The sequence below is a fragment of the Nycticebus coucang genome, chromosome 7 (assembly GCF_027406575.1).
Source record: "Nycticebus coucang isolate mNycCou1 chromosome 7, mNycCou1.pri, whole genome shotgun sequence".
Classification (NCBI taxonomy): Eukaryota; Metazoa; Chordata; class Mammalia; order Primates; family Lorisidae; genus Nycticebus; species Nycticebus coucang.
In genome coordinates, this window is record NC_069786.1 from 35,374,731 (window position 1) to 35,397,888 (window position 23,158).

Genomic DNA, 23,158 nt, shown 5'->3' on the forward strand with positions numbered 1-23,158 from the left:
GTTATGTTCTCTGTTATCAATCTTGTAACTGTGTTTCTAGAAGAAAGATTAGAGATTTCATGAAAGGGGCTAGACTGTGAAGATGGCACAATCTAACAGAAAAATTAGAAGATTCTTTAGGAGTTTTATACCCCCAAACTGGCATACTCATTAACAGTATTTGGTTAGGAAAGAAAGTACATTGTGTAATTTGGATAAGAGGAGTTCCATTAGAAATTCTTGCCTTATCCTGCCATAAAATATGATTTCCAAATGAGTGATGGGCCAGAGAAGATGTGGGGTGAAAGTATCCTATAAGATAAAGAAATATTTTCAATGACCTGGCCAGAATTTCAGAGGCAGCTGGTGATTTAGGCAATAGAGTGTGATGGCAGATGGTCGAGCTTGTTCTCCAGCTGTATTTGCATAGCAAGCACACAGTTTTTACTAGGGTTGTTTGTTCATCTGATAGGGATGGGAGGGTGGGAAGGGTTCTTGAAAGAGAGGACATACAGAGATTACGCAGCACTCTCAGATTGCTGCCTGACACCAATACTACAGTAAAGCCAGAGAAAGCCCCCAATAAGAGGACAAAGCTGGCAAAGCAATCCATTCTCTGAATTCCCTCCAGTTTTCTAATTCTCCTTTTATTGATCTTCAACTTCCCAGTACCCTCATTCTTCTTCCTGCATTTTCAAGAAATTGCTAAAAGCATTCAACAAACATTTACCAAGCTCACACTCTGTGCTTGCAAACACTCCAGCCACTGAGCTACTACTTTCTTGACACTTGCTACTTACTACAGTGTATATGATTTCATTTGACACAGTAATGAACTCTGCGTTACTATGCTGGTGCTGGTCTACTAGGCTCATCTCCGGCCAATAACCTTCCATGCACTGTTATGTCATTTAATATTGTTTACAGTTAACTGCACAATGAGATAATAAATTATGCAGGAATTAGACCTTTGGACTGCCAAAAAATAGTAGAAGACCTACAGGGCAAATCTTCTCATGGTAGTCATTTTGCAAGAAGCCATTTTTATTGCCAGATAATCTATTGAAACATCTGACTTACTCCCATATCAGAACGGTTACTAAAGACTTAGTATGTTCCTCTTCCTGAAAATACTTTACATTTTAGTATGGAGTCCTTTTAAGAAGATCATGAGAATAACATTTTGTTGTTATTGTTTTGTTTTTTCAAAACTTTATTTTTATTGTTTGGGATTTATTTTTTTATTTTTTATTAATTTTTTTATTAAGTCATTTGTACATAAACCATAAATACATTTATGCTATTATGGGATTCGATGTGTTGATTATTTGTACAAATTGGAGTGCTTACATCCTACTAATCAACATAGCTTTCACCTCATTTACCCAAATACAGCATTAAGACATTTGTGTTCTACACCTGATAGATCCAACTTGCACTTGCAATGTGCTCAATAGGTGTGGTCCCCCTACTAACCCTCCCTCTATCAACCCACCCCCCTCTCCTCCCTTCACCCTCCCCTTCCCTCCTTCATCCTAGGCTATAGTTGTGTTTAATTCTTCATACGCAAGTGTAAGTGATTCTAAATTGGTCTCACAGTAGTACTGAGGAGGTTGTTTGGGATTTATTGAGGTTACAAAGAATTAGGTTACACTGATTGCAGTTGTTAGGTAAAGTCCATCTTATAATTGTGTCCAGCTCCCAAGTGGTGTTCCATACACCGTGATCCCCCATCCCCCTCTTTCCTCCCTCTCCCCATCCCTCATTCCCCTACACACCCCCTTGTATTAGCTTATGTACTGCCTTCATATTAAAATTGAGTACATTGGATTATTGCTTCTCCATTCTTATGATGATTTACTAAGAAGAATGTGTTCCACTAAAAGATGGAGACCGTTACATCTTTTGGGTTAACCTGGAGAATAACATTTTAATAAGTGAATGCCAGGCATTACTGAGTAGCTGATAAGAAGATGATTCTCTGTACCAGATACTTCTTCCCCATGATACAGGCACCTGCCTATTCTCCCCGCAAGCAGAGTCTGCCCTGGCAGCAAACTATAGGTGAATCCTCCCCTTTCTAAAGAAAATTTTAAACTATGTTAATAGATGGTACATTGTTCTAAGAGTTTTAAAGTAGGAGTTGTGGAGAGTTTTATTTTGTTGTATCTCCCTCTCTTTTTTTCAAAGAATTGTAGCAAAGACAACAGCAAGTGGTACAAAACATTTCCTACCTAGTGCTGACTAAGGGTATACATCCTTGGATTATACAAGGATTCTGATTCCCGTTCCTACAACTAAGAGTTCCATTGCCTCATGAAACTTTCTACACTTTTTTGGTTTTGTTTTTTGCTCACCAAATCAATGAACAGCAAAATATAAATTGTGATACAGTAGAATCCTGTAGTTTTTAATGGGGTCTGTTTTCTCACTGCTCTGGTTGCTCCATGACAAAGACTTACCCTGTCTCAGGGCACCATATGATGCTCTGGCTCTGTGTGATGAGCCAAGTGCTCTTTATTTTGTTGTTGCTTCAGTGCACTCAGCAGAGCCCAAGTGGTTTGGGAGAGTGAGATAAGTGCCTTCAGTTAGTGGTCAGAACACTGAACATTATATTCCACTGAGCTTGACTTTATCAGGAGTAAAATTGCTAACTACTAAGTTAAACCCTTCACTGTTACTTTATAGGATCTATGTGAGCCTGCTTTTAGTAACAGGTGTCCACATTCAACGCATGTTTCTATATCAAAATCAGTCTAAATCACTCACAAGCAAGAAAAATTTTAAGAAAACCCTTCATTTTCACATCTGACAAGTCATAGTTATAACTATTCTCAGAAAAATGTGAAAATATACAAGAAATAGTACTGGGTACCTAGAAATGGTTATTTTAACTATTTTTTTAAATTAACATTTAATTGGAAAAATTACAAGATTTTAATGCATTCTCCATTCCAAAGTCATGAATGCTTCTTCATGACATTTGTATTCTGCTATATCTCCTCTTATGTAGAACTATTGAAGTGTACATATTTCAATTAGAGTTACTTTAAAAAATATATGTTGCAGATTTTTTTTAAAGAAATATTTTGACTTAAACAGTATCAAGTAAAGAGTTGGACTAGATTACTTTTGAAGTTCTTCTGAATTCTGAAATAATTGATTATATATTTCAGCAGTCAGGGTCAATCTTACTAAGTGTAGAAAAGAATCTGTCTGCATTACATGAATTAATAAGAATGAAAATGCCTCCTGCCTAAGGTTAATCACCTCACCTATCTGGATTAATGTCTAAAATCCTTCCCTTTGGTGCAGTTATTTTTTTTTTTTAATGCTCTTAAGGTATATAAATTTCACATGGGCTTGAGAATTATATTATGAAGGAGGAATTACCAATTAAGTTGCATTAATTTACTTAATTACTGTCAACTGTCTTGAAAATAAGACCCACCCCTCAGGAAAGCTTTGGGGTGAATAGTTGAGAAGAAATCATAATATTGCTATTTGCTAAACTAGTTCGACACCTTTATAAGCTACTTCCCAGCCAATTGATTCTGCCTCTCTCTGCCTTCATATGAAGAAAGGGCTACTTTTCCAGTAAATGTTATCCATCTATTATCTTGTATGGTCTTTATAGGATGTCCTTTTTGGGTCTACTTATAGCTTCCTGTTGCATCACTTGGCCTTGATATTTTTATACAGTTCTTTCTGAAGCCTGGAGACCTTTTTCAATGGTCAGTACTGAGTAAATAAATATGACAAGTTTTGTACTATCATAAAGCATACATTATCCTGGGAAAATCACATAATAAGATAAATAAATGGGTCCATTTCAAGTGGTAGCACTAAAAAGAAAATAAAACCAGGAAACCATATAGTGGTAGAGTAGGTATACATAAAACTGAGAAAAAACATACAATATAAAGGGTATATACCATTAAATAGGATGGATAGGGATGGCCATTCTGATGTTGACATTAAGGTTGAGCTTAAAATGATAAAAAGGAGACATTCATGTGAAAATAAGGAAAAAGCGTTTCAGATGAATAAAGCAGCAACATGGTGGAATAAGGAAACCAATGTGCTGGCATCGATGCTAAGAGAACAGTGGAAGGTAAGATTGGAAAGGTAAATGGTACCAGACAACTAGGCCCTTATAGCTCCTGCGAGGAGTTCAGATTTCATTTTTAGGGTGTATGAACGTTACCCAGAGATTTTAAACAAAAGAACAACATGGTCTGGTTTATGTTTTAGCAGGCCATTTTATTACATGGAGTATGAATTTTGGAGGCAAACTAGAAGCTCACAGAATCTAGTTAGAAGTCTATTACAATAGTCCAGGAGAGAGCTAGCTAATTCAAATCAATAAATCCATTTATTTTGAACATGTTTTTGCTAATTAGAAACTCCCTGTAATAGAAGGACTTTCATAATGATCAGTGGCAACTGAATGGACTGCCCCAGATTTCTAACTACAGATCAGCACAGCAAAATGACGGAAAATCTTTCTCTTCAAATTTTCATATTGCTATGCAATACCTCTAATGACAAGAAATGGGAAAAAGTAAACAAAAAATTCTAGAAGAAAAAAAAGGATCATAACTTACCATTTTTGGCCTTGCAAGACCTGTTGTCTGGCTGCAGTAGGTAGCCTTCCACACAACTGCAAGCAAAGGATCCATGGGTATTTACACAGGTCTGGCTGCACGTTCCATAAATGGCACATTCATCTTGATCTAAAAGAAAAGTTGATATCATTTCTAAGCAGCTCGGTTCATTGGCATTTCTTTTTCTCTTGGAAGAAATTTGTTTTTACAAACTCTGGAAATATATTATTGTTTATTTATTTTAAAAAAAAGTAAAATCTAATTCCAGTAAGTCTTTCCTTTTCTTTTCTTTTTTATTAAATTATAGCTGCGTACATTAATGCAATCGTGGGGTACAAGGTGCTGGTTTTATAATAATTTGAAATATTTTCATAAAACAAGTTAACATAGCCTTCACAGCATTTTCTTAGTTATTGTGTTAAGACACTTACATTCTACATTTAGTAAATTTCACACATACCCTTGTAAGACACACCATAGATGTGATCCCACCAATCACCCTCCCTCTACCCATCCTCCCCTCCCCTCCCTATCCCCTTTCCCCATATTCTTAGGCTATAATTGGGTTATAGCTTTCATATGAAAAGTTTCATATGTAGGACTGAGTACATTGGATACTTTTTCTTCCATTCTTGAGATACTTTGCTAAGAAGAATATGTTCCAGCTCCATCCATGTAAACATGAAAGAGGTAAAGTCTCTATATTTTTAAGGCTGCATAATATTCCATGGTGTACATATACCACAATAAGTCTTTTCAAATTCACACTCACTAAAGATAAAATCACTATTAATATTTACAGAGATAAAACATCACACTTAATATCAAATAATTTATTTAAAAGAAGATTTATTTGCATTTGTGATAGTCAGACTTGAAGTTCTTGGATATTTTTGCAAAATACAAAATGCACTCCAATTCATGTTTGGTGAATAATTCCAGTGTGTATGACAGTGATTTTTCACTATTTTAACAAAAAATTAACCTGATAACATAGTTTTCAATCAACAGATTAAATAAGAGTTTGAGACAAGCTATACGAATTATTTTCACTAACTTAAGAAGAGGAAACTACTAAGCATTTGTTAAAAACAGAAACTTTGTCTTGATTAAATTTTATTTTAATATTTGTGGTCCTTCTGCTCCTTCTTTCTTTCCATTCTCTCTATTTTCTTCCTCTAAACCAGTGTGCCATGAGTGGATCTTAGATATGCCAGGAAAATTTTGTAGTTCACTAATTACATTATTTTTGAAAGAAATTCAAAACACAGTAAGCATATATTTTTTCTTTTTCTTTTTCTTTTTTTGATCAACATAATTTAAGTTTGCTGTGGAAGTTTAACTATAGGTTCAAGTGTGCTTGAAAAACACTGCTCTAGCATTTGGTTCAAATCTTCACTAATAGATAGTACTTAATGATTCTTAACTGACCAGGTAAATAAAAAGACATCCTGTCAATAGTTATTATTTAGACAAATGTGTGTTTAGTCTGTCCTATGTAGCAAGCACAATACTTATCCTAGCAGAGAACAAAATTGATAAAATATGGTTCCTGCCCTTAAGTGAGAGAAGTCTATGGAAGTATAATTATGATATTATTCATTTTCTTATAAGAGTATGTTCTAGTTATGATGGAAACAAAGTAGTGAGTATGCTCTAGCAGATACTGTGTTCATATCCATCAGATCTTTTCTGTGTGATTCCACAACTGTAGGGATCTTCATCTGTACCTGAGGGCTCTTCCAATTCTCCCTGACACAGGGTTTCCCCTGCTCAGGCCTGGATAAGGACCCCCATTTCCTAGGTCTAAACAAACAGACTTTTCCTCTCCAAACTGCACTCTCTGGATACAAGTAAGACAGGAGAAAAGCAGTTTTTCCAGGATTTGGTGTACGCTAGGCCCCTTTTAGAGTGGACCTCCTATTACTTTTTTCTGGAATGGACGAACTGCGTTTATCTGTTAATACACTCATTAACTCACTAACCAACATTGTAGTCTGTCATGTCTTGACCAAGTGTAATTCCCAAAACAGTGTAAAATTCTCAGATTAAAGACTCCAGAGGAGATTTCCCATTTGGGTCTTCCCCTCAGCCAGAGCCTCTGATACCCTTCCTTTTCTATTCATTTCTATATTCTTAAATCTTATCTTATCACTGATCTCTGTAGTCCATGGGTTCATTCTTTGAATCTCCAAGAGGGCGGGCCTACTGCAGAAAGAAATTCTGGCATATCCCTTTCTCCAGTGAGAGGCTCTGCCAGGACTAAAGACAGGTCAGAGTTTTGGGAGAGATAATAACACCTTCAGCACACGGTGCTTTATTCCTCAGATGTCTCTCATGCCCAGGAGTTTTGCTACAACCTAAGCTTTAGCCTATCTTCTCGCAGCTGGTTTAATCGTGCAAACTATTGGTTGCTTCCTCTTCTATCTCTTCCAAAAATGTGATGCCAATAAAACTTAAAATAACAACAACAAATAAATAGGAACTTTCACTTGAATCCTCATTTTAAATTTGGCTTCTGGGAAAACCCAAGCTAAGAAAAAAGTTTATTAAAGGAAAATAAAAAAGATAGTTGAGTAGCATAAGGGACCATTTAAATTGAGAAAATATGCATTGGTATGGCATTAATTTGTGCTATTCTCCATTTCTTCATAATCTTATAATAGCTGGAAGTCATGGATGGCTTATCTAAAGTAAGTACTTCTGGAGCTTTTAAAAAAAAAAAAAAGAAAGAAAGAAAAAATTTGTGTTTGGAACTAAGTCTGTAGTAATCCTTTAAGAAATTGTGTCTTGTATTTGTGGTAAATCCAGCCCCTGGTGGCAGTAATCAATCTTAACTATTTTCACAGATATTTTTCAACTTTAATATTATTGGATTCTATTTCAGTCTTTCTGATATGATTATGCTATCCAGGAGAGCAATAGAATCAATGAGTTTTCTCCTTTCTACTCGGAAGAATGCACCACAAAGGAATAGACAAATCATTATTTGAAATGCTCTTTCCTCCTTTAAAAACAGAGAAATACCTGGAAATACAATTTCAGGATAGCCTAAAAGATGTTCAGAGCTGGCTAACAGGGAATATAGAGAAACCAAAAGAGCTATTCTTTCTCCATTGGTGATTTTCAAATGATTGCTGTACAATTCTTTACTAACATTCAATAGAAGTAACTGATTGTTTTTATGCACTTGATCAAGACATTCAGCAGTCCAAGCGCTCAATTCAGTTCTACCCTTGCAAAGGAACTCTAAGTACTAATTTATGGAGGAGTCAGTGTAGCAAATGAGAAAAGGATGCAGTATAGGTATCTAAGCCTAAGATGCATGAATGACAAAGGATGTTTGGAATTGGAGATTTCATGCATGGTCAAAGCATCACTCATGGCTGGCAAAATTTATATCTGGCTATATAACCCTATATCATGAGGGTTCTAGTGTTGCCCTGATTTTTCCACAATATCTGAACTTTTGTGTGTAATTTTCTGATTTTTCAATGTTGGTTTAAAGTGACATGAGTTAAATTAATATGCCAGTTTTGTATCCCTATAGTCAGCTTATGCAGCCTTTGGGTCTGACAAACATTTAATAAAAAATGTTGGTATAACATTTGTTTAATGCACAAAACAAACAAGCATCAAACTGAAATTCAAGTCCTGGATGTACCTGAAAAGTCAATGAGCCTCTTTAGGATAAGAGTAAGTGGGCTCTGAAGACATGTGTTTTGTCCCAATTCTATTTCTGAGAAGATGATGAACTTAAACAAGTCAATTAACTTCTCAGTGACTTTATTTTCTCATTTTTTTGTCATTAGGAATTTGAAAAATATTCTAAGAACTCTCTCAAATTTAAGATTCTATGTTAAGGTAAAAATGATACTATTAGAGTGAAGATGCAGGTGTTTCCAACATGTGGCCCATGAGTAATGTGAGGAGTTGTTTGCTTATCTGTGATGGTGGATATTATGAAAATTAAGCAAAGACTTTTTCTGCTCATCAGCTTTCGTTAGTGATGGTGTATTTAATGTGTGGACCAAGGCAACTCTTTCCTTTCCAATGGGGCACAGGTAAGCCAAAAGGTTGAACATCCCTGGCATCAAATCACTAATTTCCTTCGAAAATATTCTATATTTTAGTGGTTATAGCATTGCAAGTAGTCCCCAAATATACCACACACACACACACACACACACACACACACACACACACACACACACACGGAGATTATATATTATGTATTAGAAATATAGAGACAGATTGATTCTAACTACCATATAAAGTAATACCTATATGCATTGTGGACTTATAAGTGTTGTGGACAGGTATTCTACATATATAGTCAATAAGATGGCTGGCTGACCTAGAATTGTTCACTATGGCAGAGGGGAGTCATTTTGGAGGGTAAACATTTGTTGTGAACCACTCACAAATGCAAGAATGAGGATACGGGAAAAAATCAGTATTTATGTACATTTCTTTTGCTATTGGTAAAATGCCAGCTGCTAGAATTACCAGTGCCAAAATTATAAAGAACTTTACATAATTAGTACATTTGTAACCTAACTTATTTAATAACATGTCTACTAGACTATAGCTATAGCAGCCATAAAACATTTAGGAAGTTAAAATAATTAAATCAAATGTGTTAGTGGTTCACCAAAATATTTCCCATTGCTGAGATTTCCCACTTTTGAAATTATTATAAAACAAATTGCAAATTGATTGGCATGAATTTTTATGTGTAATGTTTATGTTTTGGAGGGAATGCCAATGTTTAAATATCAGGAAGCAAAATAAAAGTTAACCTAAATGCTGTGTGAGGCACGCATGGTTGGTGCTCACAGATACATTATTAAATTTCTGTCAATGAAACCTCTATATAAAAACAAATAGAATAGAGTTCCATGTAATTCTTACCTTTACAGCTTCTCCTATCTTCTTTTATTTCAAATCCATCCTCACAGTAACATCTTGAACTGTTTCTGACCATAGCACATTTATACTGACAATTCAACTGCTGGCAACTGGATATCAATTCTGTAGAGGAAATATAAGCATATTATCTATATTTGACTAAGTACATATGTTTATTGTTTAAATTTAGATAATATTTATGTTTATTAGGGCCTCCAGAAGAGGTTATGTGATTAGTCTAGAGAAGAAAAAAATATCTATTCCCTCTGAAATGATGTTGGTTTGCATTTGCTGAAGTATTGTTAATAAAATTTAGGATCACTCTGTTTGGTCTCCATTTTTTAGCTTATTACTATGTTCAAAGTCACCAAAACATTTCAACAACTGATAAATTAAATTATTACAAGAGGAAAAATATCATCTCAGTGGTTGATTTCACTACCTATGTCTTTCCAATCTGACATATCAATTGATTTTTTATCTTTTGAGGACTTGCTTTGATTTATGTACTGATTCATGTGTAACCTTCATAGGAATCAATGTAAATATAGTGCATTTCATTTTTTTTTTTATTGTTAGGGATTCATTGAGGGTACAATAAGCCAGGTTACATTGATTGCAATTGTTAGGTAAAGTCCCTCTTGCAATCATGTCTTGCCCCCATGAAGTGTGACTCACACCAAGGCCCCACTCCCTCCCTCCGTCCCTCTTTCTGCTTTTCCTCCCCTCCATAACCTTAATTGTCATTAATTGTCCTCATATCAAAATTGAGTACATAGGATTCATGCTTCTCCATTCTTGTGATGCTTTACTAAGAATAATGTCTTACACTTCCATCCAGGTTAATACGAAGGATGTAAGGTCTCCATTTTTATTTAATAGCTGAATAGTATTCCATTTATTTTTCATTGGTGGAGAAATTTTAGAAAAATTCTTTACATAAATATATTTCATTAAATCTGAATTCTTTCAAGGCAAACACATCATTGAAGCAAAGTTAGCAAACCCTCAGAGTAAATTAGGATTCAATATGATAAAAGCATGAATAGAGATGAATTGACAGGAGCAGTGCAAAAACAATTTCCAACAGGGATAAGATTTGCTAAAGTAGATAAATACTACAGATTTAGATAGAATGCACGACTGAAAAAAAAAGAAAAAAAAAAGAATGCACGACTGTTCGAAAATAGGGTTTTTAATGGATTGTAATAATGTTGTTTTCTCCATTTTCCCCAGAGAGAAAAGGATTTTGAAGACTAACATTATATAATTCAAAATATGTTAATATTTCCACAAGTTTACCTGGTTCTTCACAAAAATATATTAAGTTATAATAAAAAATAAATTAAAAGTCTAAAGTGAAGAAAGAACATTCCAAACTCAGTACAAGGTATTTTACTAAAAATGTAATTATCTGTAGTATTTCCTTAACTCAGTTATTTTTCAATACTTATACATTTTAAACATCTTCTCTCCTTAAAATGCCAAATATCCTTAATATTCACTCACATGCTATGATCTTGCTTCCTACTTCTTTGAGAAAGTTAAAGCAATCATAAGAGATTTTCCAGATTTATATATTCCATATCTACCCCGTTTCCCCGAAAATAAGACATCCTCCAAAAATAAGACCTACTTACAGGAAAGATAAGACGTCCCCTGAAAATAAGACCTAGCACATCTTTGGGAGCACACCTTAAAATAAGGCACTGTCATATTTTCGGGGAAACAGGGTACCTATCTCTACCCATTCTTGGTTTTCCTCTACCCATTACTTTTGGTTTTTAAACTTAGTTGAGCTCATAATCAAAGCTGTCCCCCTAACTCCTGTACACAGATCCCATCTTCTTCACTAACTCAGGGATATCACTTCAGGTGTATTCTACTTTCTCTTCTAATCACCATTTTTTCCCAATTTATATTAGGGCAGAGTAGACAAACTAGGGTCCTTGTCTGTTTTTATAAATGAAGATTTGTTGAAACACAGTCATGCTCTTTATTTACTTATTTCTAAGGCTTCTTTCACACTATTTCAGGATTGCTATGACCAAAAAAAGCCTAAAATATTTATTGTAGCTTACCACAAAAAAGTTTTCTGATGCCGGTACTAGGACATTCTCACTATCAAATATGCACCTGTTTTTCCTCAACTTAAAAACAAAAAATCTTGACCTCATCTCTGCCGATTGCTCACTGTTGCTCAATTCCTTTATTTCTGTTTATAACAAAACTTGGAAAAATTTACAACCCTTGTATCTCTTCTTCCCTGTTTCTACTTTAGACCCACTCCATCAAACTTTTATCCATAGCGCCACAAAAAAATGCTCATGTAACTGTCTCCAGCTACCTCTATGTTGATAAATCCAATGATCTTTTCATCTACTCAACCTATCAACATTTGACACAGTTGATAACTACTTACGTCTGATACATATTCATCACTTTGCTTCCAGGGCACTGCATTCTTGGCTTTCCCCCTATATCACAGACTCTTTTTCTTTCTCTCCTCCTAAGGTTGAAGTGCCACAGGGACAAAACCTCAGTCTATTTCCCTTTGTCTACATGTCTAGGTTTTCTCTCTATCTAGAACATAACTGCAGAACTATACCATGAAAGTGGCTGTGACTTCCTCAAACTCTAATTTTCACTGCTCCAATAATCACTAATATGTTATAATAAATTTCTTTTTTCTTGAAATACCTAGAACAGTTTTGGTTTCCTTTATATAAATTCTAACAATGTAGAAATCAACTATATCTGATTTATAGGCTTACATATTGAGTTAATGCTAATTACTTGCTAATATAAATGCTAATAGTTATATAATATACAAAGACCATTGATTAGATCTGTAAAAATATACTTTAAAAAGTATGGAATAAATGGAATAAATGATTCTTTGAAAATTATGGTACTTTTGCCTTATACTATGGTAGTTATTTGAAGTTTGGTTTCCCCTATTAGGATGTACAGCTGTAAATTAAGAGCCTATTTTAAAAAATTTCTTTAAATATGCAAACTCTTTGAAACCTCACAACAGTCTACAATGTAGATATTATTATAATCTATGTATTATACAGAAGGCAAGTGATAGTTGATAACTAGCCCAAGATTATAGAGCAAAATATATGATATATTTGGCATTCAGAACAAGGTCAGTCTGACTAAAAAGCTCATATTTTTAATAATTTTTCTTATTTCTACCCTATAATGTGGGAACAGGGAGAACTAAAGCATGTTCTTTTTTTTACCATGTTACCTTAGGCTCAGTAGTATGCTATAAATACAGGAAATGGTTTAAACTTTTTGTACCGAATCAATCAATAAATAAAACAGCCAAACTTTAGGATGAGGATTAACACTAGGTATTATTTCCAGTCCATTGAATTAATCTAAATCTCAAAGACAGTTCCTTTACCTCTTAAAGTTAGGTATTAAGTGGTCACATTTTGTTTGATTATGATAGCATCAGTCTAAAACGGATTTGAATCTATCTATCTGCTATCAACAAAGGAAACTGTGTAATAATAACATACATAAGTAGAAAACGCAGAAAACTTCACAAAACCCTAAGGAAGAAGAACAGCTGATAGAAGTAAGCAGGGAAATCAATGTTAAATTCTTTGAGAAATATGCATAGATGAAAATGTACTGTATTTCCTAATAGGATCAACTCAGGCCTTTAAAAAGCATTTCAGGGTGGCGTCTGTGACTCAGTGAGTAAGGCGCCAGCCCCATATACTGAGGGTGGTGGGTTCAAACCCAGCCTTGGCCAAACTGCAAAAAAAAAAATATAGCCGGCATTGCGGTGAGTGCCTGTAGTCCCAGCTACTCGGGAGGCTGAGGCAAGAGAATCGCCTAAGCTGGAGGTTGCTGTAAGCTGTGTGATGCCACAGCACTCTACTGTGGGCAATAAAGTGAGACTCTGTCTCAAAAAAAAAAAAAAAACAAAACACAAACAAATAAAAAAAAAAGCATTTCAGTGAAGCAATGAGAACAAAAGTGAATGCTATATCACATACTACTATATACTTATTAAAATAAACGGTCTGTGAAGCTAGTGAATGATGCCCCATGATCATATCAATGTACACAGCTATGATTTAATAAAAAAATAAAATAAAAAATATACTTATTAAAATAGCTAAAAAGAGAAACACAATTAGCAGCTAATAATACCAATGGGCAGAGTTGCTGGAAGACTGATATATTGGTCCTAGGATGGCAAAGGGTTACAACCGCTTTGAAAAAACAATTTATAAAGTAGCACAGGAATCCCAGGTATGCCCAAATAAAATGATAGTCTATATTTACACAAAATCTGCATGTGAATGTTCACAGCAAATATATCCATAATAAGCCAAAACATGAAACAACCCAGTGTCCATCACTTGTGAAATGGATGAACTAAGATACATTCATACAGTGGAATACCACTCAACAATCAGAAGGGAGAACTACCACTTATAAACAATATAGACTATTATCAAATAGGTTGTGCTACTTAAAAGAATCAAGACTCAAAATATTAAACACTTGATGATTCCATTTTGTAATATGCTGGAAAAGGTAAAACCATTGAGATAAAAAACAAGTCAGTGACCACTCAAAACTGGTAGACTAAAAATGGGTTGACTACAGAAGTACACAGGGGATATTTTGGGATAATAGTCCTATTGTACACTTTGATGATGGTATTGGTTGGACAACTATACAAATTTATCAAAACTTAGAGAACTGTACATTTAGAAGAGTGAATTTTACTGTATTTAAATTATACCATAATATTAAAATTAAAAAAGAAAGAAAGAAAAAAGTATTGCCTTAGTGCTATGTCTTTTTAAATAAAAGTACACTGAAAAATTGAGGCCAGTAAGTAGTCTAACATTAAGCAAAGGATTCTGAAGAAATCCATGTTAACAGTCATAAGCAGCAGCCTAATCTCTGCAAGCCAGCTCACACTGCATTCTACTAGGCCAAGGAAATAGAGGTGAGGATGAATGATGTGACACAAATTATCAGCATTCTAAATATGTCAAGCATATGTCCTACTGACAAGAAGGATGGTCTGGAATGTTAAATAGCTGTATCAGCTTTTCATTCTCCAAGTACAAAAAGTGAGTGAGCTACTTGTTTTTTAATGTGCTATGTTAGGAAAGAAAACACTTTTTTTCTGATTATGATTATAGTTGTTGGTTAAAAGGCATTTTTGTACAAGCCAAATTCAAGCAGGAATTTATTATTAAAATTGAATGAAATATCCCTTATGTAAAATAATATCTCAGACATCTTGTGTATTTCTAAAAGTTTTAACTTCTTCTCAGGGAGAAACAAAACCTGGAAGAATACAAATAAAATAATACTGCTATGTTCTCACTGTCCCACTACGTCCAATACATAATCAATGAAAATTGCTCAATTATAGGTCATAAAAGTGGCAGCATAGTGATTACACCACAGTTTGTCTGATAGCTACACATACTATATGACAAATAGTGGTTCTTCAGTTTAAAGCTATTTATATAAACAAAACTAAAAAACTAAAAAAACTTCAATAATAATAACTTGAAATTGTTGGAATCTGTTTGGCAACTTCTAATCACCTTTCTTTACTCTGTTTTCTCTCTGGGGCAGGTCAGCATGATTTATTCATACATTTCCTAAATCATATACTAGAGTATATTGGTAGAAACGTGTCCTAAATCCCAGGGATATTACAAAGAAAAACAATTCCTAAAGACTACAAAAATTAGCATATTTGGTGAAGCATAGCAATTGAACACAATTCTGCATCTGTATAATTTACAAAAATCTCAGTGAAATGGCAATTATAAAAAGGTTCAAACCTACAAGGATAATGGGTCTAGAAACTGGAGCAAAGTATATTAACAAAAATTTAGAAGCAAAAAAGCAACAAATGAGTATTGTCTGACTGAATTACTTAGCTATTTAGAATATAAAGAAAGTAAAATCTAAGCCAGAAGTTGAAGATAATGAGAGGCAGGATGATGCTGCATTTCAACCACTTAGACTGTGCCCTGCACTTCTCAAAGGGATACTATTAAAATAAACTTTGATATGAATGGCACTCAATTAAGTTGTGCAACATAGAAATCCCTTGGAAGAAAGCCAAGAAGCAAGTCAATACAAAACCAAAACATTGCAAAGCCTCAGAAATTATAGGTACTTAATATTCCTGAGACTAGCAGAAGTGTGGTGGAGTATGGATGTAAACTGAGAACTTTTTGGAAGGAAAGTTGGATTTCCTTATTAACCTTTGTTAATCCTATAATTCCTCTACGAGGTATATACCCAAAAGACCAAAAATCACATTATAACAAAGATATTTGTACCAGAATGTTTATTGCAGCCCAATTCATAATTGCTAAGTCATAGAAAAGCCCAAGTGCTCATTGATCCACAAAAGGATTAATAAATTGTGGTATATGTATACCATGGAATATTATGCAGCCTTAAAGAAAGATGGAGACTTTACCTCTTGGATATTTACATGGATGGAGCTGGAACATATTCTTCTCAGTAAAGTATCTCAAGAATGGAAGCAAAAGTATCCAATGTACTCAGCCCTACTATGAAACTAATTTATGGCTTTCATATGAAAGCTATAACCCAGTTATAACCTAAGAATATGGGGAAGGGGGAGAGGGACGGGAGGGAGGGAGGGTGATTGGTGGGATTACACCTATGGTGCATCTTACAAGGGTACATGTGAAACTTACTAAATGTAGAATATAAATGTCTTAACACAATAACTAAGAAAATGCGAGGAAGGCTATGTTAACCAGTATGATGAAAATCTGTCAAATAGTATATAAAACCAGTGTATGGTGCCCCATGATTGCATTAATGTACACAGCTATGATTTAATAAAAAAAAAAAAGAAAGAAAAAAAAGAACACTGAATAATTACTCTCTGTAGAAACTGAACTAGAACTAAGCTCAGCAAAAATACATGGATATCAAATTAAAAAACAAGAGAACATACTTACAGGGTAGAATTTTCGTCACAGGCATAGACCAAGAAAAGTGTGATTAAATTGCCCTCATCCAGATCATTCATAGGTATAGATTCTATGCCAAGAGAGATATGCCAAGACCAAAGGCAAACACTGAAACTCAGCATCCCATCAATAAATTAGAGGTGTCATGCCAAGACCAAAGGCAAACACTGAAACTCAGCATCCCATCAATAAATTAGAGGTGTCATACTCTGAAAAATGGGTCACTGCCCCAGTCCCCCACTCCACAGCAGTGATGCAGATGTTTTGCTCTGGAAAATGCATGCTTGAAGAACAGAGAGCTAGGCTGCTTTCCCCAAGCAGACTAACTTCATTTGTATCACAGGACAGAAAAGTTCAAGCCTAAGGGCATTGTCAAAAACAATGAATATTTTTTTGTGATAATTAATTAAAGCAAAAATCATAGTTCCATAGATAAAACTTAGGTCAGATAGGAACAGGGGAATAAAAAACAGATAGGGAAAATCACCGGGGAATTGGAATAAACCTCAAAATTGATTCCTGAAACTTAGCCAGAATTGAATCGAATAAGGCTATGGAGCAATTTATACCAAAAGGTATGCTTTTAATGTAAGAGAGCAATCAACTGACAGTTAGTGCAAGCTATCTGCTAGCTGCAATACCAACAAAGGAACACAGCTTAATAGAGAGATCAGGAAAAGTGACAGTCAAAGAGAACCCTACTAAAGATCATTGCAGAATGATTGTGCACATGGTTATAGTCTCCAAGGGATGTATCAGAGACTGTACACTGTGGGGAAGTAGATTTCACTAAAATAGACTGGTTTACATAAAGTAATCAAACAAAATCAGTCCCCACTGAGATGGGGAGAGAGGAACAGTATTCAGATTTGCTACAACATATTACCTCAAATTATCAGTTGTCAATAAAAAAGTATAAGACATAGAAATATGCGGTCCATATACAAGTGAAACTATCTATCTTTCACAGGGCCCAGATGTGGAAACTTGCAGACCAAGGGTAGCTTCAACTCAGCTATCATAAATATATTAAAAGAACTTTTAAGAAGGGCTTAAAGAGGTAAAGAAATGGTATGACAACAGCACAGACAACAAAAGAAAAAAAATTGAACATCATTAAAATTAAAACTTTTGTACATCAGAATGAAAAGGCAACCTACATAATGGGAAAAAATATTCCTAAATTATGCATCTGATAAGAAATTAAAATCTAAAATAAATAAAAAAAACCCCTAAAAGTCAATAACAACAAAAAAATCCAATTAAAAATAGACAAGGCCTTGATTAGGCATTTGTCTAAACATATGCAAATTTCTAATAATCATATGAAAGAAAAGGTAGCAAATGTTACTAATCACTAGGGAAATGAAAATAAAAAAACACAAATAGCACTTTATGCCTCATTAGAATGGCAACTACACAAAATAAGCAAAGAAGAACAACAAAACCAAAAAACCCTCCAAAGCAGGAACAAATATTGTTGGGAACTTGGAGAAATCAGAATTCATCGCGTGGCTATTGGGAATGTAAAATAACACAGCCACTATGAAAAACAGTATAGCAATTTCTTCCACAAAAATTAAACATAATACCACATGATCCACAATTCCACTTCTGGTGTTACTCAGAAGCATTGAAAGCAGAATCTCAAAGAGATATTTATAGAACTATGTCTTTAGCAGTGTTATTTGCAATAGCAAAAAGTAGATCTAACTCAAATACCCATTGATGGATAAATGGACAAACAAAATGAAATGTATGCATAGAATGCAACATTATGGAACATTAAAAAAGAAAGAAAATTGGCGGTGCCTGTGGCTCAAAGGAGTAGGGTGCCGGCCCCACATGCCAGAGGTGGTGGGTTCAAACCTAGCCTCGGCCAAAAACTGGAAGGAAGGAAGGAAGGAAGGAAGGAAGGAAGGAAGGAAGGAAGGAAGGAAGGAAGGAAGGAAGGAAGGAAAGAAAGAAAGAAAATTATGATATATGTTGTGTCATGGGTAAACCTTGATGATATTACACTCAATGAAGCAGGGGTCCTCAAACTATGGCCCACGGGCCACATGAGGCAGTGTGATTGTATTTGTTCCCATTTTGTTTTTTTACTTCAAAATAAGATGTGTGCATTGTGCCTAGAAATTTGTTCATAGTTATTTTTTAAACTATAGCCCACCCCCCCAATGGTCTGAGGAACAGTGAATTGACCCCCTGTTTAAAAAGTTTAAGGACCCCTGCTAGTAAGCCACAAAAGAACAAATATTTTATATTCTATTTATGTGAGGTACCTAAGATAGTCAAATTTACAAAGGCAAAATAGAATGATAGTTGACAGAGTGTGTGTGGAAAGAAGAACCTTTTTAATGGGCACAGAGTTTCAGTTTGAGAAGATGGAAAAGTTCTGAAGATGGATAGTGATGGTTATTTAAAAAAAAAAAAACAATATGACTGCATTTAATGCCACTTAACTGTATATTTTAAATTGGCTTAGTGGTAAAATTTTATATTATTTATATGCTACCACCATAAAAAATGTACATAAATAAATAAACAAACAAGAAGTAAGGTAAGCTATGAAGACAATACCTCATCAAATAAAGTACACATATAAAAAATTGAAATCACAATGAACCAAATGAAAATTTTTGATGTGAAAAGAAAAATAGCTAAAATTCAAATTTTATAAGAGGAAATTCTAAGTACATTTTAGCTAGCAGAAGACATAATTGGTGAACTTAAAGATTCATTATGGAATCAGAGCAATGTAGAGAACAAAGACCACAGAAAAATAAACAGAGCCTTAGAGGAATGTGGAAACAATATTAGGTGTACCAACATCCATATAATGAGAAAAGAAAAAGGAGAGGAGAAAAGCAAGGGGACAGAAAAAAAAATAATATTGAAAACTTTCTTAATATGATAAAGAATACTGATTAAGACAACCAAGCAGATCAATAATTTTCAAATAAGAGAAACACGACAGTTTTCATATTGAGATATGTCACAGTCAAAATTATGAGATGTCAGAGAGAAAGAAAATCCTTGAAAGCAGCAAAAGGAAAACTATTTTTCACATACAAACTCCTCATCCCTGTGATATGAATAACAGCTTATTTCTCATTGGAAACTATTCAAGTCAGAAGGCAGTGGGATAAAATATTCAAAGGGCTGGGAATAAAAAAATGTTAACCAAGAATCTCATATACAGCAGCAAAGCTTCCTTTCAATAATGAAAGAAAAGTACAGACATTCTTAAATAAACAGATAATTTGTTGCTAGTAAATCTACCTTATAAGAAATATTGAAAGAATTTCATTCGGCACAAAGAAATAACCTCAGATAATAAGAATAATTTAGATTTATAAAGAAGGCAACTAGTAATAATAATTGTATGTCCAAGTAAAAATTATGGTATAATTGCATAATTCTTCATTTCATAGCTGATTTATAAAGAAACTGTATACAATGTGTATATAATTATATTGAGCTTGTAACATAGAAATATAAAGTATTTGACAATAATAGCACAAAGGACATAAGCAGAAGAAATTTGTATTGAAGTAAGAAAATGACATTAGATTGTAACCACATACAGAAACAAATGAATAGAACCACAACTGCTAAAAAGAAGGTTAATATAACAATATTTTTATCCTGTCTTCTCTCAACTCCTCTTAAAGACAAAATTACATAAAGTAATAATTATACACATGTACTACAGGGTTTACATGGCAGAAGGAGGGAGGGCATGAGACGGGATCTCATCTAATGTGCACATTGTGAGGGTGTATAACATGCCCCCTGGGTGAGGGGCTCTTCTACAAATGCAACTTCACCCTGGAAGTGAGAACAATGTAACCTAAATATTGTACCCTTATACTAATTTGAATAAAGTCTAAAAAATGATTTAAAAATAAATAAATAAATAAAACAGTTCAAATACATATTTTTTATTAAGTCATTTGTACATAGATCATAAATACATTTATGCCATTATGGGATTCAATGTGTTGATTATTTGTACAAATTGGAGTGCTTACATCCTACTAATCAACAAAGCCTTCACCTCATTTACCAAATTACAGCATTAAGGCATTTGTGTTCTACACCTGATAGATCCAACTTATACTTGGAATGTGTTCCATAGGTGTGGTCCCCCTAATAACCCTCCCTCTATTAACCCACCGTCTCCCTTCCCCCCTCTCTCTCCTTCCCTCCTTCATCCTAGGCTATAGTTGTATTTAATTTTTCATATACAAGTGTGAGTGATTATAAATTGATTTCACAGTAGTACTGAGTACATTGGATATATATATTTTTTTCATTCTTGAGATACTTTACAAGAAGAGTATTTTAACAATGTTGATTCTTCCAAGCCTTGAGCATGGTATATTTTTCCATTTCTTAACATTTTCAGCTATTTCTTTTCTCAGAGTTTCATAGTTCTCTTTATAGAGATCTTTCATGTCCTTAGTTAGATACACTCACAGATATTTCATCTTCTTTGGCATTATTGTAAAGGGAATAGAGTCCTTGATTGTTTTTTCCCCTTGACTATTATTGATATGTAAATGCTACAGATTTGTGAGTGTTAATTTTGTATCCTGAGACATTGCTGTATTCCTTGATCACTTCTAGGAGTTTTATAGTTGATTCCCTGAGGTTTTCCAGATATACAATCATATCGTCTGCAAAGAGAAACAGTTTATTCTACCCTGGTCCTATTTGGATCCCATTGATTGCTTTCTCTTGCCTGATTGCAGTGACTAAAACTTCCATTACAATGTTAAAAAGCAGTGGAGACAGTGGGCATCCTTGCCTGGTTCCTGATCTGAGTGGAAATGATTTCAATTTTACTCCAATCAAAACCATATTGGTTATGGGTTTGCTGTAGATGGCCTCTATCAGTTTAAGAAATGTTCCTTCTGGGCGGCGCCTGTGGCTCAAGGAGTAGGGCGCCAATCCCATATGCCAGAGGTGGTGGGTTCAAACCCAGCCCCGGCCAAAAAAAAAAAAAAAAAAGAAATGTTCCTTCTATACCTATTTTCTTAAGCATTCTGATCAAGAAAGGATGCTGGATGTTATCAAAAGCTTTTTATGCATCAATTGAGAGAATCGTATGGTCTTTGTTTTTTAATTTGTTTATGTGATGTATTATTTTTATGGATTTATGTATATTGAACCATCCTTGGAACCCTGGAATGAAACCCACCTGGTCGTGATGTATAATTTGTTTGATGTGCTATTGGATTCTGTTTGCTAGGATCTTATTGAATATTTTGCATCAATATTCATTAGAGATATCGGTCTACAATCTTCTTTTCTTGTTGAGTCTTTTCCTGGTTTGGGTATCAGGGTGATATTTGCTGCATAGAATATATTGGGAAGTATTCCTTCTTTTTCTATGTTTTGGAAAAGGTTAAGTAATATAGGTTCTATTTCCTCTTTAAGGTTTGGTAGAATTTTGATGTGAAACTATCTGGTCCCAGGCTTTACTTTTTGGGGAGATTTCTTATAGTTGATGCTATTTCAGAAATTGTTATAGACTTGTTCAACATTTCCACTTCTTTCTGGCTAAGTCTAAAAGGGTGGCATGTTTCCAAGTATTGATCTATTTCCTTCAGATTTTCATACTTCTGAGAATAGAGTTTTATGTAATAATCATTAAGAATTTTGTTGAATTTCTTAGGAGTCTGTTGTTATTTGGCCTTTATAATTTCTGATTGATGAAATTAGGGGTTTCTCTCTTCTAGTTCTGGTTAGGTTAGCCAAAGGTTTATCTATTTTATTGACCTTTTCAAAAAACCAACTTTTTGATTGGTTGATCTGTTTTATGATTCTTTTTTTTTTCAATTTCATTTAGTTCTGCTATAATTTTCATTATTTCTTTTCTTCTGCTGGGTTTGGGGTTGGAATGTTCTTCCTTTTCCAGTTGCTAGAGATGTCCCATTAAGTTGTTGACTTCCTCTCTTACTGTTCTCTTGTGGAAGGCTAACAACACTATTAATTTCCCTCTTAGGACTGCCTTTGTGGTATCCCAAAGGTTCTGATAGTTCATGTCTTCATTATCGTTTTGTTCCAAAAATTTTGTAATTTCCTTCTTAATATCATCTATGACCCAGCTGTCACTCAGCATAAGTTTATTTAGTTTCAATGTATTTGTATGTGTATGCAGATTCCTGTTGTTACTGAGTTCAACTTTCATTCCATGATGGTACAAGAAAATACAAGGGATCATTTATATTCTTTTAAATTTGCTGAGGTTAGACTTGTGACCTAAGATGTGATCAATTTTGGAGGATGATCCGTGGGCTGATGAGAAAAATGTGTATTCAGTTTTGTTAGGATGAAATGTTCTGTAGATGTCTGTTAGATGCAAATGTTGCATGGTTAAGTTTAAGTCTAAAATTTCTTTGATTAGCTTCTTTTTGGAGGATCTATCCAACACTGCCAAAGGACTGATAAAATCTCTGACAATTATGGTGCTGGAGGAAATCAAGTTGCTCATGTATGTTAGAGTCTGTCTTATAAATTGAGGTGCAGGGGACCCTCCCAGACCTCCAGAAGAGCTGTGCCAGAACATGTGATTGGCACCCTCCCGGACCTCCAGAGAGCTGCACAGTGACCCGTAATTGGCACCATCCT

The 23,158-nt window shown here is 34.3% G+C and overlaps 1 protein-coding gene across 1 annotated transcript in view; it reads right to left on the bottom strand.

Annotated features, from left to right (window-relative positions):
* LRP1B (LDL receptor related protein 1B) overlaps positions 1–23,158 on the bottom strand; it is a 2,318,354-nt gene that overhangs the window by 1,311,217 nt on the left and 983,979 nt on the right. Inside the window, exons 4-5 of the mRNA XM_053597274.1 lie at positions 9,501–9,620; positions 4,587–4,715 (exon numbers count right to left, since the gene is read on the bottom strand). Coding sequence (XP_053453249.1) covers positions 4,587–4,715; positions 9,501–9,620 — 249 coding nt within the window. The remainder of the gene's footprint in view (positions 1–4,586; positions 4,716–9,500; positions 9,621–23,158) is intronic.